This window comes from Suncus etruscus, chromosome 16 (assembly GCF_024139225.1).
Source record: "Suncus etruscus isolate mSunEtr1 chromosome 16, mSunEtr1.pri.cur, whole genome shotgun sequence".
Taxonomy (NCBI): Eukaryota; Metazoa; Chordata; class Mammalia; order Eulipotyphla; family Soricidae; genus Suncus; species Suncus etruscus.
In genome coordinates this window covers 86,051,706-86,063,906 of record NC_064863.1, presented here as the reverse complement: position 1 = coordinate 86,063,906, position 12,201 = coordinate 86,051,706, and the positions used below count along the sequence as shown (strand labels likewise).

The window sequence follows — 12,201 nt, the reverse complement described above, 5'->3', positions numbered from 1 at the left end:
TCCTGATCTCCTGGGCCGCCTACACCCTCAGGTCATGTTTCTTTTCTCCTTTTTGACAGAGGGAGGAGATGGGGGTCAGGCTACACCCAGTAGATGCTTGGGGCTCGCTGCTGGCAGTGCTCAGGGGACCACTTGGCACTGGGGATCCCTCCAGGGTTGGACATGTGAGGCAAGTGCCATACCCTGATGCCCCCTCTCAGCATTCTGCTCACTGTTTATGAGGTGCTTTGGGTGAGGGACTGCCCTACCTTCCCAGACGCCAGGTCCTAGATACCCTGGTGCATGGCTTCCTCTTGGAGTCCACCTCAGAGGCCTTCCCTTCATCAAGGGTCTCAGCAGTGGGCGTGTGGGGATCTCTCACTGTGCCCACTGGTCGTACACCTGGGCTGGGATCAGTACATTAAAACAAGATTTAGTTTCTGATGTTCTGGGGTCCTCGTTCCCTGGAACTGACCACAGTCCTGACTGCAGAGTGGCCATCTTTTCACTTGGGGGTCTTTCTGCAGGCGCCCCTAGGAAAAAGCAGCATCCATCCTCCACAGGAGAGTGATTCCTGGCCCCAGGTGTGGCCAATGCTCCTGCCCGCCCATGGGGACCTGGCTTCCATCTTGGGGTGGAATGTTAGGGAACACCCTTGCTGTGAAGAGCCCCAACTGTGAAGCGAGTGGGTGTGAAACAGAGTCGGGGACCAGCTCCATCCCCCAAGGGAAAGCAGGTCTTGTGGGCTACTTTAAACCACCTGCACACAAATCTGCATCAGTCTAGAGAGGGCATGGAAGTAAGAACCAAAGGCAGCAATTAAGCACTAATGGGGGTGGAGTGACAGTACAGCAAGGAGGGCTCAATCCCTGGCATGCCATAGGGTGCCAAGTATCCCCCAGAAATTATCCCTGAGCACAGAGCCAGGAATAATTCCTGAGCATCGCCATGTGTGCCCCTATCCGACCCCCAACAAGGCAAAGAAATAGAAGACCAAGGGGAGGATGGAAGAAAGCAGACGGGAAAAGTTTTAGAATGTAGGCTGCGCAGAGGGAGATGGAGTCCAGGGGAGGAATGGGTGTGAGTGGAAACTCTGGGCTGTGGCTGGTAGCCTGAGCCTCACTCCATTCCCACCCGGTGGGGCTGGGTGGACCCAGGCCTGGGGTTCAGGGAACATAGAGGATGCTTAAAGCAGTGACTTGTGTTCCTCTTCCTGTCTGCGCTGTGGGGCTACACCTAAAAGAGGCTTGGGATCTGGCCTGCCTGCTACTGGGACTCCAGGCACCCCTAACCACAGTCACCACACTCCCTGTCTGTGTGTCCTTTCTGTGCCCTGTTGGCCATTGGATCCTGCCTGCTAGCCACATCAGGCTTATGCATGGCCTGTCTTTGGCTTGACCCCTCTGGGGAGGGTGCCCTTAGGAGGGTGGATGCAGAGTCAAAAGCTGGGAGAGGGCAAGTGTTGGTCTATACCCCCAGTGCCCCAGCATACCCCTGCTTTTCTCTCCTCTGCAGTGACTCTGTGGATAAGACGAGCCCCAAAGTGGCTCCCGTGGCCTCTAGAGAAAAGATCCGGTCCCGCTTCCATGGCAGCCACGACCTCATCCATCGCCTGTTTGTCTGCATCTCAGGTGGTGCCCGCATCGCAGGCAGGCCAGGGTTTGCTCAGGGGGCAGGTGGGATGACCCTCAGATGTTTGATAAGCGCCACCGCCCCCTTCTGGCCTCTCAAAGACTACCCCCTGCCTCCCCCCGCCCCACTCCGTCTCCCCCCCTGTCCCCTCAACTCTCTAACTTAATTTCTGCCAAAGGATTGGTTTCTGGGGGCTGGATCTGTCCCTGAGCTCTGGCTAGGCCCAGCAGTTCCACTGTCTCCCCTCCCCAGGTGTGGCTGATCAGCTGCAGACCAACTATGCCAGTGACCTGAGGAGCATCCTCAAGACCCTCTTTGAGGTCATGGCCACCAAGCAGGAGGCTGACGACAAGGAGAAACTAAAGAAAGGTGAGGCCTGCGCTGACTATCCCATCCACTCTCCATCTTGGCTGGAAGTGTGTCCAGGTACCCAGGCTTCCCCCTGCTCACCTGAGGGAGATGACTGGGCAGGTTTGTAGCCTACACAGAAGGGCCCATATCCCCACTCCACACACCCTAGCAGCCAGCAGACAATCATTCCTTCCTTGGGAGGACTCACCTCCCAATTCTGTGCTCCAGGTTGGCTGGAGGACACAGCTTACCTCAGGGTGCGGAGGGACTCACCTGTGACGGACTGTTGTAACTGAGGCTGATAAGGTCAGATCTCAAGATGTAGAGGGGCCGGGAAGGTGGCGCTAGAGATAAGGTGTCTGCCTTGTAAGCTCTACCAAGGAACGGACCGCGGTTCGATCCCCCGGCGTCCCATATGGTCCCCCCAAGCCAGGGGCGATTTCTGAGCACATAGCCAGGAGTAACCCCTGAGCGTCAAACGGGTGTGGCCCAAAAACCAAAAAAAAAAAAAAAAAAAAAAAAAAAAAAAAAAAAGATGTAGAAGTCATCAGTGAGGTCAGAGTCACTGGTGAGGTTGGATCTCAGGCAAGTAGAGCCCTCACAAAGAAGCACCCACCAGCCACTTCAGGAGGGTAACTCAAGTTTATTGTAGGTGGCAAATAGATTTTTATATTAGGGGAGGGTAAGGTGTAGACTTTGTACCAGCCAATTGGGTAGGATGTGAGAGGGGATTAAAACAGGCTGTGTGGGCCCGGAGAGATAGCACAGCGGCATTTGCCTTGCAAGCAGCCGATCCAGGACCAAAGGCGGTTGGTTCGAATCCTGGTGTCCCATATGGTCCCCCGTGCCTGCCAGGAGCTATTTCTGAGCAGACAGCTAGGAGTAACCCCTGAGCACTGCTGGGTGTGGCCCAAAAAAACAAAAACAACAACAGCAACAACAACAACAAAAAACCAGGCTGTGTGCTTTTGTGTTTAAGGAAGACAGGGTAAAAGGATTAGAGAAAGCAGGTGTGTGTTCTGGATGTTAAAACAGGATGTAGGGCCCGGAGAGATAGCACAGCGGTGTTTGCCTTGCAAGCAGCCGATCCAGGACCAAAGGTGGTTGGTTCGAATCCCGGTGTCCCATGTGGTCCCCTGTGCCTGCCAGGAGCTATTTCTGAGCAGACAGCCAGGAGTAACCCCTGAGCACCACCGGGTGTGGCCCAAAAAAACCAAAAAAAAAAAAAAAAAAAAAAAAAAAAAACCAAAAAAAAAACCAGGATGTATGCTTAAGGTGATCAATTAAATATCCCCATTTTAACTATATAGAAACATGCAGAAATATGAGGTAAAACAAAGTAATTCTTGCTACAAGGTTCTAAGAAAAAGGCAGATGTCTTTATTTAAAAGATAAAAGGGGTGGCAGTTTTTGTATTGGCACAGCAAAAGTTGGGAAAAATAAAAAAACTTTTTGCTTAAAAACAGGATGTCCCTCCCCATGAAGCAGCCTATCATAAGACCAACTACAGGCTACAGACATACTAATATGTCTAACTCCAAAGTCTTTCTTCATGGTCCCAGGAAAGGTTCTCATCACGGTTGTTGCAGTCAGGCTTCAGTAGAGATCTTGGTGTTTGCAGAGATCCTTTGTGGAAGTCAGGGTGTCTTGAAGCATCTTCTGTTATGTTACTGTTAGGTGGTGAGGCAGAGAAATCATCTGCCTTGAAAGCAAGGATTGCTGGTTTCCAAGGCACCATCAGGGTGGCATATGTGCCAAATAGTTGTCAAGGCAGATCTAGAGCCTGTCCTGGCAGAAGGTCAGTTCCTGGTGTAGGTGCAGAAAACCATGCCGGATCCAAATCTGGGACTCAAGGTTTTGGGCTGATTTGGCCAATGTCTGAACAACTGAAGTCTAAGTCAAGTCACTATGGCAAATGTTCCGGGTAGAAGGCCCCTGGTAACAAAAAATTTTGGAGTTCTTATCCCTAATGGATAGTAATTCCTCTCTATATCTAAAATTTCCACATTTTTGGGGGGGGTTTTCGGGCCTGTTTGATGCTCAGGGGTTACTCCTGGCTAAGCGCTCAGAAATTGCCCCTGGCTTGGGGGGACCATACGGGACGCCGGGGGATCGAACCACGGTCACGATCTTTCCTTGGCTAGTGCTCGCAAGGCAGACACCTTACCTCTAGCGCCACCTCACCAGCCCCTAATTTCCACATTTTAATGTGCCATGTAGAAAGAACAGTGCCATAGTATACTAAAACAGACTACCAATCTCTATAACCTAGTTCTATCAAAAACACAAAACTCAAAGGATACTATCTATACTATGTACTATGAATTCCTACTAGCAAATTCAAAGAGAAGGGGAAAACGATATCTATATAATAAAATATGCAATAAAATTATACATATTTTATAATGTATGCATAGATACATCTAAGAAATATACAAAGGAGGTATACATATCTTCTTTACGTTTTTTGAAATAGTCTGAGGGGAGAATAAATTCCGGCTCACAATTTCAGCCAGCAACTTGGTCTTGTGGAGTCAAAAAAAATGACTCACAGAAGTCACAGATCAGGAAATGTCCCTGAGTCAAGTGTCTTTCGAAAGCCAAAAACAATTGTGTGCAATAGTCCATGGTGAATGAAAATGGGAGAAAAGAATGCTGCTGAGAACATCAACAGCAGTGACTGGAGCATCTTCCCAGGAGTTGGGCTGTAGGTGGGGGTGCCTGAAGAGTTAAGAATTGAAGGTATAGGGCCAGAGAGATAGCATGGAGGTAAGGCGTTTGCCTTTCATGCAGAAGGTCATCAGTTCGAATCCTGGCGTCCCATATGGTCCCCCGTGCCTGCCAGGAGCAATTTCTGAGCATGGAGCCAAGAGTTACCCCTTAGCACTGCCGGGTGTGACCCAAAAACCACAAAAAAAAAAAAAAAAAAGAATTGAAGGTATAGGGGCCAGAGAGATAGCATGGAGGTAAGGCATTTGCCTTGCATGCAGACGGTTGATGGTTTGAATCCCAGAATCCCATATGGTCTTCTGAGCATAGAGCCAGGAGTAACCCCTGAGCGCTGCCGGGTGTGACCCAAAAACCAAAAAAACGAAAAAGAAAAAAAGAAAAAAAAAAAGAATTGAAGGTATAAAGAGTTAACTAGGGGCCGGAGAGATAGCATGGAGGTAAGGCGTTTGCCTTTCATGCAGAAGGTCATCGGTTCGAATCCCGGTGTCCCATATGGTCCCCCGAGCCTGCCAGGAGTGATTTCTGAGCGTGGAGCCAGGAGTAACCACTGAGCATTGCCGGGTGTGACCCCCCCCCCCAAAAAAAGAGGTAATTAGGGAGAAATAATAAACCAGGTGTGAGAGTGAAAGAAAACAATAGAAAAGGATTTGTAAAGTGATAATTGGGAAGGGGAGAAAGAAAGAGCTATATACAACAGAAGGAAGGTCTACATGCAATACAGACATTATATACAATATTGATGGACATTAAACAGACATAGAGGTGGCCACCACACACTTAAACTCACACACACACACACATAGACAGATAAAGAAGAATGATTCATAGGTTGTACTTGGAAAGATGACTCAGGTGCAATGGGTCAAAGCACTTTAAAATATAAAGCTCATGTCAGTTTGAAAACTTCTTCAATTCTTTGGAGTAATTAAGTTTGATGGAGAACTTTGCTGAAAAAGGCTTCACAATTTAGAACATGCATAGAACATTATTAGAACAATCATAATATTCAAGGCTAGAATACTAAGTAATATGGTGATGAGCACTGTAAAAAGTGTTTACATCTTGAAGTATAATAACACATGGCTCTAACATCCAGGCTTCTTTTCTGAAGGCAAACTGAGAACAAAGGCATGATATAGCAGAAAACTAGCATAAATTAAAAAAATAAATTTCAAAAACACTATCAATGACTGAGCTCTGTAACAAGAGACCATGACATTCAGATGTCTTATCCAAGGATATATGATTAATCAAAACACTGTATCTATTCCTGCAGGTCTTTTTGAAGTATAAAAAAGAATATAAGCTGCTGACAATTTCAGACAAGGTGGAGATTTCTGAAATTTCTTTTTTTTTTTTTTTTTTGGTTTTTGGGCCACACCCTGTGACGCTCAGGGGTTACTCCTGGCTATGCGCTCAGAAGTTGCTCCTGGCTTCTTGGGGGACCATATGGGGCGCCGGGGGATTGAACCGAGGTCCGTCCTAGGCTAGCGCAGGCAAGGCAGGCACCTTACCTCCAGCGCCACTGCCCGGCCCCCTGAAATTTCTTTTTTTTTTTTTTTTTTTTTTTTTTTTAACGACTTATTTTTTTTTTTTTTTTTTTTTGTTTTTGGGCCACACCCGGTAACGCTCAGGGGTTACTCCTGGCTATGCGCTCAGAAGTCGCTCCTGGCTTGGGGGACCATATGGGACGCCGGGGGATCGAACCGCGGTCCGTCTCCTAGGCTAGCGCAGGTAAGGCAGGCACCTTACCTCCAGCGCCACCGCCCGGCCCCCCCCTGAAATTTCTTGATCATCAAATTTAAACTCACATTGTCTTGCTTGTTTTTACAATAGACTGTGCAACAGCTGTTTTCCATTTCTCCATAGTGATGCAAAACAGAATAAGTTGTATTTTTCAGGGTTATCCTTAGAATACATAGTGTACAGGGACAAGTCAAGATTTTCTAAAGGAAAATCCACATAGATCTATAGTTTATCATCTTGCCATTGTAGAAAAAGCATTTCAGATGTTTTAAGACTACAGGTGGAGGTCATAGGCTGGAGAGATAGCACAGAGGTAGGTCTGCCTTGCAAGAGGCCGACCCAAGATGGATGGTGGTTTGAATCCTGGCATCCCATATGTGCCTGCCAGGAGCGATTTATGAGCACAGAGCCAGTAGTAACCCTTGAGCACTGCCAGGCGTGGCCCAAAAACCAAAACCAAAACAAAACAAAAATAAGAATACAGGTGGAGGGCCCAGAGAGATAGCACAGATAGCACAGCGGCGTTTGCCTTGCAAGCAGCCGATCCAGGACCAAACGTGGTTGGTTCGAATCCCGGTGTCCCATATGGTCCCCCGTGCCTGCCAGCAGCTATTTCTGAGCAGACAGCCAGGAGTAACCCCTGAGCACCGCCGGGTGTGGCCCAAAAACCAAAAAAAAAAAAGAATACAGGTGGAGGGGCCGGAGCGGTTGTGCAATGGTAAGGCATTTGCCTTGTGCACAGTTGACCTAGGACAGACCACGGTTCGATTCCCTGGTATCCCATATGGCCCCCCAAACCCAGAGCGATTTTTTGAACACACAGGCAGGAGTAGTAACCCCTGAGCGTCACCAGGTGTGTCCCCTCCCAAAAAAAAAGTACAGGTGGTAATTTTCAAATTTCTTTCCTTTTTAGAGAATCCTGCTGTGTGTTGCAGTAGCTGCAATAAACTCTCTTATTGTTTCTCAGTTTATCTTCTTTGAAAAATAACGAGGCAATTTTGCAACATGCATTTATCTGTAGATGTCAACGAGAAGGATAAATGAGTAAAGATCTCAATGTCTGAGATGAGACAGATGAGACATTAACTGTGGATTTGAACTGTGGCTTTGGAAATATGTAGCAATAATAGACTAATTAAACTGCTTGTGTTTCTGCCAAGTTTGTTTTGTGACTTTTGAGTCAACAAGATGATCACTATTCTCCTCCTCTTTAGTTATTTTTGTTTTTGGGTTAACCCAGCAGCGCTCAGGTTACTCCTGGCTCTATGCTCAGAAATCCCTCTGGCAGGCTCGGTAGATCCACTGTCCTGCATGCAAGGCAAACACCCTACTATCATGTTATCTCTTCAGCCCTATTCTCCTCTTTATGTCTTTTCTGCCTACACTTTTGTTCAAGTCCTGATGAAGACCATCGATAAAGAACAGAAGTAATTTGTGTGGATCTTGTTGATCCCTGCAAACTGATCATCATTGAAATGGTCATCATAAAGTCTTTTGGGTTGATATAGCTGTTTTGTCCTGCCCACTGCTTTGATGATTATACTGAACTTGTCTACCACTTTGCCTTTATGTCCCAACGGATTTGACCTGTTAATGTCCTCCTTGTAATGGTTCTGGTAAAAGTAATCCATCAACCTTGGGACATTCTACAGATGTGGTAATATTGAGTTAATGTAACAAGTGTTTCATAAACTACGAAATCCAGTGAGAGCAGGACCAGTTTCCTTATCTATAGAACCAAGGTCCTGGAACTGGTCATCTCCACTCCCAATAGTCTCTGCCTCAGTGTGTGGTGCCAGCTTATTGTCCAAGTTATCTGTTGAAGTCACAGTTTGTTTTCTGTTCTGATCCTTTTGAGTAGTCTGTGTTGGGTCTGATGGGTGGCATACGGTCTTATCATGTACTGGTTTCTGAGTTTTTTTTTTTTTTTGGTTTTTGGGCCACACCCGGCGGTGCTCAGGGGTTACTCCTGGCTGTCTGCTCAGAAATAGCTCCTGGCAGGCACGGGGGACCCTATGGGACACCGGGACTTGAACCAACCACCTTTGGTCCTGGATCGGCTGCTTGCAAGGCAAACACCACTGTGCTATCTCTCCGGGCCCCGGTTTCTGAGTTTTTTTACTTGTGAGAATCCTTCTAAGTGCAGTGGAACTCAAGAGTTTCTTGGCAGGGTTGCATCTGTGGAAACATAGCATATCTATTTTCTCAAATGAGGAGATAACTAGCAATACATTATCATTTTTTACTCAAATAGGGAAATTGTTTTTTGCACCTGAGCATCTGCAGCATGTCTTTGCAGCTGCGTAGGCTCTCCTTGAGGTAAATTCAGGAAGTTTAGTGAAAATAATGTTAAGTAAAGATAAAATGCTGTCAGTTGGATGCCCCTTTTCATATATATATGTATATATACAATACATATATTATATATAAAAATATATAAAATATATGCATATCTTTTGAGCCATACCCGATGATGCTCAGCGGTTACTCCTGGCTTTGAGCTCAGAAATCACTCCCAGCTTAGGACGCTGGGGGATCTAACCATGGTCCATCCTAGGTTAGCACATGCAAGGCAAATGCCTTACCGCTCTGGCCCTCCTTTTCCTATATTTTAATAATTGAGTTTTAAGGGTTCTGTGAGTTCTTTCAACTGTAGTTTGTCCCTGTGAATTATAGGGGATCCCAGTGATAGGTTTGATTTGCCATTCTTTGCAAAGTGATTGGAAAATTGTACTGGTGTAGGCAGGGCCATTTTTATGGATTAGGGGGATGCCCATTGACAGAAAAACATTGTAGCATGAAGGTACAAATAGCATTGGCTCTTTTATAAGTTACTTGTGTTCCCCAGATAAAATGTGGATATGTATTGATGACCACATGGAGATAGGCTTTCTTTGGAAAGAAGTCAACATCTGTAATATTCATTTTCCATAATTCATTTGTCTGTAAACCTTGGGGGTTGCCCGAGCTACATGTATTCTTTTATTCAAAAGTGTGCAAATGGTGTACTTATTGACAACCTCACTGGCTTGCTTCCATGGAATATGATAGTTCAAATGCAGACAGAGGCATTTGTATGTAGCTTCTGTAGGTGACTTAAATATTGGCATGGCCAAATGATTCACAGTTTCATTCTCTAGAGCCATCAATCCTGGGGGTCTCTTGTGTGGGATTTTATAAGAGTGGGCTCTTAAATGAGTGATGAAAATCAGCTCAGAAATTTTTTTTATTTTTTAAATTTAAAGAATATGCATTACATAGTTGACAAAACTTATAATAATACATTTTAGGAAGACCAAAAGCAACATGTTTTTCTTTAAAAAAAAAAAAGAAAGTTAAAAGAAAAACTAAAGAAATGGAAGAGAAAAGAGAGTATTTTTGAAAACTGTTGACTCACACACATTGAATTCAGTGAAGTACCAGCAGCAAGTTTAGTAAGTTCTCCTTTAGGATAAGAGTTAAAAAAAATACAGCAATAATGGTGTAAGAGTGGCAAGTGTTGTTTTATTTTTTTGCATAGGCCCTGCAAATTATGGGTAAATAAGCCTTGTCCTAAATACAAAGAAACCTTATCTCTGAAGTTCTCTGGCATAAGACCGACTTGGCTCCAGGCATACTAGGTTGTCCAACCCCTCAGTCATTTTCTGTGGTGAAAGTTTTTTCGCGCATTAGCTGTTGTTGTCCGGTTTCTGTGTCTCATCAAAGTCAGGATGTGGGGCATCCTCCAGTTTTACATCACCATCAGATGTTGAGCATCCTGCCCTGCAAGCAAGTTGCTGCTGTTGCTGAGTGTCAAGGGAACACTCCTTGGAGTAAAGGCAATGCCAGGGTAGCGGTAGGGTCTCCCCTGGTTGGGATTTGCCTCCTGGTGATGTTGTAGAAAATTGCGGTTGTTTCCATAGATGGTCAGTGCTTCAGGGGTGTATGGGTAATGCCCATTCTTTGAAGGCCTGAGCCAAGTCATTATGCCAGTTTTCAGGGTATAAGGCCTAACTGCATTCCAAAATTTGTGTTCCTGTCTCTGTTAGATAATAACTTGCTTGCATATGTAGTATTTTCCCATTTTAATGCACCTATGCAAAAGAGGAACCATGCCCCAATGTATTATTGGTGCCTCTGGGAGCAGAAGGAACAAGTCCAAAAATCCCCTCAACTTGGTTCTAACATGAATTCTAAAGCAAAAGACACTTCTACCATAATTCCTTGTTAAACAGATTTCTTTGTGTTAAATACAAAGAAAGAAAGAAAGGAAAACTAACAAACAAGCAAACAGAAAACAGTGGGCACAATTGTATAAGGGGATATTCGATAAGAGTTATAGCGGTTAAGGGAATACATTTAGGATATTTATATACATGCATGTCTCTTTTATGTCATTAAAAATAGTCAGAGGAGGGTCCAGAGAGGTAGCACAGCGGTGTTTGCCTGGCAAGCAGCCGATCCAGGACCAAAGGTGGTTGGTTTGAATCCCGGTGTCCCATATGGTCCCCCGTGCCTGCCAGGAGCTATTTCTGAGCAGACAGCCAGGAGTAACCCCTGAGCACTGCTGGGTGTGACCCAAAAAAAAAAAATAGTCCGAGGAGAGTGCTGAATCCTGGATGCCACTTTGGTCTGTGATTTGGCCTGCTGGAGTCTGCAAAATGACTCCTAGAATTTCCATATCAGAAAATGCCTTTGAGTGGGAACTAATCAGAAACCAAGTATGGTAGCAGCCACAGTTACTCAGTGAAGGAAGGTGGAGGACAGGAGGCTGCTGAGAGTAGATAGGTAGGAACAGAGTAATCGTTTTTTTGCAGCCTGAGACTCTATTTTTTTCACTTTGGTAGCTGGTTGGCAGCTGGCTTGGGTGGGGATAATAATGGTTTCATGGGTAGCCAAGAACTGAGGGAAAATGGTTCAATGTGAGATAATCGGCTGTGGGAGGGAGGGAGGGAGTAAAGGACTAAAAATGAGCTTTGGGTGGTGAGCCAAGGCAGGAAGGAAATTATACAACATAGACATTCTGTATATGACAGAGTAGACCCAATGATACCCCCAAAATTGTCTATACATTCCACGCAGGGGTGGACAGGGGGCAGGAAGGAAAGTTGCTTGAAGCCAATACCTCTTGTGCTGCCATTTCCCATGGTGGCAAACACTCCCAGCTCCCAGGAAGGAAATAGATCCTTCAAGAGTTGGAAGCCTGGAAGGTCACTACCCCTACCCAAACCCTCCCTCCGGAGCTGGGTGGAGAATGGGGAGAGTCTGGGATACCCTTTAAACTCCTCAGCAGGTCCCACCTCGCTGTCCCCCTGAGCATGTGGCCCAGGGTTAGCCCTGGAGCTCCAGAGGAAGGAGGTGGAAAGGTGCTGGGGTGACCCAAGCCCCGCACCCTTCCCTGGCCTGGTTAAAAAGGCCTTTAGCATGGCAGTGGCCCACCATTTCCCATGCTGGCAAACATGGCTCTAAAGTTTTTGCAGAAGGGCTCGTAATTGCTGCAGCAAATTTTTGAACAACCTGGTTATGAGCATTTAAAGAGGCAATTATGCCTGGGAACAATTCTAAAATGTAAGCTGAATTTCTAACTATATTACATGGCTCTGAAATATATGCTAGAAGTAATTTAAAGTAGCATGTTCTACTTGTTGAGAATACTTGTCATTTGTAGGTACTGTTGTGATCAGTGAAGGGCCAGTGATACCGCCTTTTCCTGATGACAACCCATCAATGTAAAACACAGGGACATTGGGGTAGGGATGGATAATAGAGGAAATTACAAAATGT

General features: G+C 45.8%; 1 protein-coding gene across 3 annotated transcripts in view; it reads left to right on the top strand.

The window, feature by feature from the left end:
• Positions 1-12,201, top strand: part of ZFYVE28 (zinc finger FYVE-type containing 28) — a 31,073-nt gene that overhangs the window by 12,596 nt on the left and 6,276 nt on the right. For 2 of the 3 annotated variants that reach the window (XM_049789706.1, XM_049789708.1), the window contains 2 exons: positions 1,495-1,610; positions 1,864-1,980. In XM_049789706.1, coding sequence (XP_049645663.1) covers positions 1,495-1,610; positions 1,864-1,980 — 233 coding nt within the window. Of the gene's footprint in view, positions 1-1,494; positions 1,611-1,863; positions 1,981-5,968; positions 6,017-12,201 lie in introns of those variants that run through there. The other variant, XM_049789707.1, reaches the window with a different exon arrangement.